Source organism: Aedes aegypti, chromosome 3, assembly GCF_002204515.2.
Source record: "Aedes aegypti strain LVP_AGWG chromosome 3, AaegL5.0 Primary Assembly, whole genome shotgun sequence".
NCBI classification, from domain to species: domain Eukaryota; kingdom Metazoa; phylum Arthropoda; class Insecta; order Diptera; family Culicidae; genus Aedes; species Aedes aegypti.
In genome coordinates this window covers 232,519,903-232,523,140 of record NC_035109.1, presented here as the reverse complement: position 1 = coordinate 232,523,140, position 3,238 = coordinate 232,519,903, and the positions used below count along the sequence as shown (strand labels likewise).

Below are 3,238 nucleotides of genomic sequence, written 5' to 3'. Positions count from 1 at the left end.
TGGCAGAATTTTTGTCTACCGTATTTGTTGGAATTTCGATCTAAATTCTTAAAACTTTTCATGCCAAAATCTTCAAACGTTCGTTCAAAAGTTGAGTGATATTACTGTAGGGATTGCTAACGATTTGATTAAATAAATCAAGAAAAATCAACAGAAATGTCTACTTGACACTTTTAAATTAAAACAAAAACAAATTTGTATTTTTTATAATCATCGAAATAGTGAATTAGGTAACCATATTGCTCGAACAAGTGACCTTAGTGACTTTTTGTTGCGTTCCAAATAGTGACTTCTTAGTGATAAGGTCGAAAATAGTGACCAAGTTACTAAAAAGTGACTCGCTAGCAGCCCTGTGATCAAACTCTAAGGTCATTCCTAGTGCAAGCACTGGAAAGACTATTGAAAAAATCCGACGAATAGTTATACGAAGTGCTAGAGTAACTAGGGCAATTTTTTTTTAATTCCCTGCGCCAATTCTTGAAGGAGTCTAAGAACAAGATGAAGGTGTATTGAAGCCAAACCTTAAAGTTTCAAGACCACAAGTAGAAAACTAGACAGCGTTCTGAACTGAAAATTGGATCGATTGGTCACCATCAGCGAGAGACCAATCAATCAAGTTTTCAACGTGAACGGTTGTTCGGTTATCCAGATTTGTGCTCTAGAAAGTTTAAGCTGTGGCTTCGATGCAACTTAAGCCTAACTTATCGGCATATGGCACATCGTCGATTCCTCGTTTGATGCTAATTAGTGTAATTAGTATCGGCAATGGCGACGCAGCGCGGTCGCGCAGTACTATACGGATCCATAACGGAACCCAGCGGAGCCACTTGATTGGCAAATTTTCTTCAATGATCGCATGCAGGATAATATTTCTAGGCATCCCTCATCGTCCAACTCAACGAACTAACGTACCCGTGGTAGAAGCTCAATGTATTGGCCTATTCTTTGCTCGATATCTTCTGATTTCGAACGATCTTCTTAAACTCCTGATAGCAGTGCGGTAGCGACCGGAAAAACTGCCGTATGATAAACAGCAAATCTAACAGCATGTTGTGTCCAATGATCAATTTTCTCGCCCGGGACAATTCCTGCAGAACCAGCGAGAGGCCAACCATGCGTTCCAGATCTTCATTTTTCTGAGCCACCCGTTCCTCTTTCAGTTTCAGCTCCTGTTCTTTCGTTCTTTTGCGTTCCACAAAGCTATCCTTTATGATTGTTCTCCAAGGTCACGAAAGAGGTTGAGACCGTCTTCCTGAACTGTGAATCAATCATTTGATATACCAGCTTGCGTTGGAATCCATTGCAGTTAGTTATGGTGTAGTCTTTATCTTCCGATTTTAGGAATTCCTCGATTCGCTCACTGATTTCTCCCATCAGATTTTCCACCTCCGGGGAACAGGGACCATGTTCAGCGAATAGTTATTGCCATTTTCCTCTTCGTCCGTTTCCAGCGCTACGGCTCGTTGATCCTGCCGTTCTTTGAGTTCCGTTCTCAGTCGATCTTCGTCCGCTGCGCCACAGTAGGACAACCCCTCTCTGAACAGTTTATTGAAATCGAACCCATTTTCCGCCAGGAAGCGCATACTCTCTCCCTGCCAAGAAAATTTGTGCACCCTTTCCTTCGGATAGCAGTAAAAGTTGAAGCACCTGGCCGAGACCTTGCCGCTCTCGGGATCAACTCGGAAGGCGCACAGTCTCAGCTGAATAATAACGAAATCGACCGAATTGTCGATCGTCTTCAGGTACACCTCCTCCGGTGTATCGAAGGGAAGCACATTTCGATCCGAGATCAGCCTGGTGAATTCCCCATCGCTGGCGAAGAAGCTAGCCTCCCGAATGGTCTGGCGGATCGTCGGCAGCTGCTCAATGAAATCTAAAAAAAATATTATTCGGAATAAAACGCAGGTAAGATTTTTTCACTGTAAACTTACTTTTGGTTGTAATTCCCATTGAAAATTTGCTTTCACCAAGCACCGGCAGGAAAAACTCAACAACAATATGTTTTGATTTTTCTGTTTTGACGTTTCTCTTTCCCATGTGATTACAGTAGTGTGCGTGTTGGCAAATGAATGCACGCAGCCATCATTTTGCAAATCTCGTATTAACTTTAGTACGCCAAAAACGGCGCACTAAAGTTAAGGCCCAAGTAAAAATAGCGCAAAAGACAAAACTGAAAAAGCAGTTTTCTCTTTTCAAATAGACAAATCGAAGAAAATAAAAACACACAGCCCTTTTATTTGCCAAATAAAAAGGCTGTATGTTCTTATTTTCATCAATTTATTGTTTTAAAAGGAGAAAACTGCTTTTTCAGTTCTGACTTTTGAGCCATTTTTTCTTGCACCTTAATACTCGGATTAAAATCGAAGATAATACCGTTCGATGCTTAGTAAAATCGAGGATAATACTTGATTGAGGTATCATCCTCGATGGAGCTTACCACCATAAGATGATAATTTAAAATCAACCACAAAACGGTTGAGGGGAGAATTTCTAACCTGTAATTGAACTCAACATGATGGCCTATACATGTAGTTTATTCTGACGCACCATGAACAATCCAACATACGCAAACTCCACGATCCTAGCAATGAAAAATTTGGCAATCCACTATCCCACCGACTTTGACCGTTCCCTGGAAACTGGTCGAAACTGAAGGTGGACAGGCTCACTCCACTAGATTCTAACAATTCGTTGGAAAGAGCTCCTCTGGCTACTACGAAAAATCATCCAACGAATTGTAACGGAAACTGGTGGAGCAGTAGTCGCATCTGATGGACAGGCTCACTCCATTAGATTCTTACAATTAGTTGGAAAGAGCTCCTCTGGTTTCCATGAAAAATCATTCAATGAATTGTAACAGGAACTAATGGAGCAGTAGTCGCATCGAAGGTTGGCAGCCCAGGTTGAGAAAAAAAAAACACTTTGTTTTTTTTTACCCCGACTCCGGGAAGATTGTGACCGTTCATTTCGGGTCACAATAAAATACTTGGTGAGAAAGCGAGTTAGAGGTTTAGTAACAATATGATGTAATATATGTTTTGTGCTGTCTTAAAAATTTAAATGTCTAAATGTGAAATAAATGTCTGTCTCCGCTTCAATTAGTGTTTGAGTGACGTTTATTTTGTATTTAGTAGTCTCTTGGTTGATGTCTTTCAGAAAAATATTTATTTTTGTTTGTTACTTTACTCCGATCGTAGTTTAGATTTATTTATTTATTTATTGGTATACCTATTTATTT

The 3,238-nt window shown here is 40.2% G+C and overlaps 1 protein-coding gene across 1 annotated transcript; it reads right to left on the bottom strand.

The window, feature by feature from the left end:
- Positions 1 to 629: 629 nt before the first annotated feature.
- LOC110678148 (poly(A)-specific ribonuclease PARN-like) lies at positions 630 to 1,950 on the bottom strand. Its single transcript, XM_021850767.1, is given in 4 exon segments — positions 630 to 1,208; positions 1,210 to 1,391; positions 1,394 to 1,873; positions 1,932 to 1,950. Coding segments are annotated over 4 exon segments (951 nt in total). The 3' UTR covers positions 630 to 938.
- Positions 1,951 to 3,238: the final 1,288 nt, after the last annotated feature.